General features: G+C 30.2%; 1 protein-coding gene across 1 annotated transcript; it reads right to left on the bottom strand.

The window, feature by feature from the left end:
* Window positions 1-399: 399 nt before the first annotated feature.
* Window positions 400-1,273, bottom strand: LOC125803898 (cilia- and flagella-associated protein 251-like; the record flags this gene model as incomplete). The annotated part of the gene is given in 4 exon segments (XM_049482505.1): window positions 400-521; window positions 624-679; window positions 862-1,180; window positions 1,183-1,273. Coding segments are annotated over 4 exon segments (588 nt in total), but the record flags the coding sequence as incomplete, so codon positions are not given.
* Between the last annotated feature and the right edge of the window lie 855 nt (window positions 1,274-2,128).

Below are 2,128 nucleotides of genomic sequence, written 5' to 3'. Positions count from 1 at the left end.
TTCATGAGCCAGATGTGTCTGTGATGTCAGCTCAGGGACTCGTACTCAATCTCTCAACTACCTCTTTATCTGCAGCCTTCAGAAGACTCGCTCGCTCACTCCTCTTTCTCTCCTGATGCTTTCGCTTTGCTCATTTCTCCCTTTATTCGGGCTTTTCTTTACAGACCACACAGGTGATGATACAGAGATTTAAACACAGGAATTAAAGGTAGTATACTGTATCAATAAAAAGATTATGGTTATTATGGTAACACTTAAGAAACGTACATTTAGGGCTTCTGCTTCTTCTTTTTCTTTTCCTTCTTCTTCTTCTTCTTTTTCTTTTCCTTCTTCTTCTTCTTTTTCTTTTCTTTACTCTTCTTCTTTCTTCTTTTTCTTTTCCTTCTTCTTCTTCTTCTTCTTCTTTTCCTTACTCTTCTTCTTCTTTTCTTTACTCTTCTTCTTCTTCTTCTTCTTCTTTTCTTCTTCCTCTTCTTCTTCTTCTTCTTCTTCTTCTTTTCCTTACTCTTCTTCTTCTTCTTCTTCTTCTTCTTTTCTTTACTCTTCTTCTTTCTTCTTTTTCTTTTCCTTCTTCTTCTTCTTCTTCTTCTTCTTTTCCTTACTCTTCTTCTTCTTTTCTTTACTCTTCTTCTTCTTCTTCTTTTCTTCTTCCTCTTCTTCTTCTTCTTCTTCTTCCTCTGTTCTTCTTCTTCTTCTTCTTCTTTTCTTTACTCTTCTTCTTATTATTCTTCTTCTTCTTTTCTTCTTCTTCTTCCTCTTTTTCTTCTTCTTTATTTTCTTTTTCCTCTTTTTCTTCTTCTTCTTCTTTTCTTCTTCCTCTTCTTCTTCTTCCTCTTTTATTCTTCTTCTTATTATTATTATTTTTTTTCTTCTTCTTCTTCTTTTCCTTTTTTATCTTCTTCTTTTTCTTCTTCTTTCTATTCTTCTTCTTTTTCTTTTCATTCTTCTTCTTCTTCTTCCTCTTCTTCTTCTTCTTCTTCTCCTTCTTCTTCTTCCTCTTCTTCTTCTTTCTTCTTTTCTTCTTCTTCTTCTTCTTCTTCTTCTTCTTCCTCTTCTTCTTCTTCTTCTTTATTTTCTTTTTCCTCTTCTTCTTCTTCTTTTTCTTCTTCATCTTCTTCTTCTTTTCCTTTTTTATCTTCTTCTTTTTCTTTTTCTTCTTCTTCTTCCTCTTCTTCTTCTTTTCTTCTTCCTCTTCTTCTTCTTCTTCGACTTCTTCTTCTTCTTCTTCTTCTTCTTCTTCTTCTTTGACTTCTTTTTCTTCTTCTTCTTCTTCTTTTTTCTTCTTCTTCTTCTTTTCCTTTTCCCTGTTTTTCTTCTTCTTCTTCTTCTTCTTCTTCTTCTTCTAATATTTTTTTCTAGAGCTGTATATATAGAGAGTAATTGCATTCAACATTATTTGAGATAAAGTAACAAATATAATAAACTTCCTATACTTGGCTTTTCATGTACAGGATTTGAGCTATTCTGTCTATTAAATTATGAGAAAATAACTTTATATACTAGTGGTATAATAGAAAAATACTTCTTATCAGACATTTTATACTGAATTTATTAGAGGTACATACATTTATTAGAGGGAAAAAGTAGATTTAATAACTTGACTGACTGACTGATGTAATATGCAAAATAAAAACTAGAACACTGTCATTCTTCCTAAAAATATAAAAATAAATTAAAATAGTAAGTGTTGCCATTTACACTCTAATAACATGTGCATTTAAATAATTATTAATGCTCAGTAATTTATAAACATAAATACATAAAATAAACATAAATAAAAACATAAATAAACAGAGGTGTAACAAATTGTTTATTGCATTTATCGCATCATTACAACTACTGTAGCAATTATTTTATTACATGAATGCTTTTTACAAACACAGTGAATAAATAATTTATCAATTTTTTAAAGAATAAAGACCTTAACTTGTTTCCTTAAAATAAAGTGCTGCCTTTATTATTAATAATAATAATAATAATAATAATAATAATAATAATAATATCACTCCTACAGTCTTCTCCACTTGATTCCAGTTGATTTGTTTTCTCTCTTTCATCCTCTCCTATTAGTTGTCTCCATTCCGCTGTCATCCTCTCTATCTGATGGAGCAGGCAGATGCTTGGGGGC

This window comes from Astyanax mexicanus, chromosome 8 (assembly GCF_023375975.1).
Source record: "Astyanax mexicanus isolate ESR-SI-001 chromosome 8, AstMex3_surface, whole genome shotgun sequence".
Classification (NCBI taxonomy): domain Eukaryota; kingdom Metazoa; phylum Chordata; class Actinopteri; order Characiformes; family Acestrorhamphidae; genus Astyanax; species Astyanax mexicanus.
The sequence above is the reverse complement of the archived record's forward strand: the minus strand, read 5'-3'. Positions and strand labels throughout refer to the sequence as shown.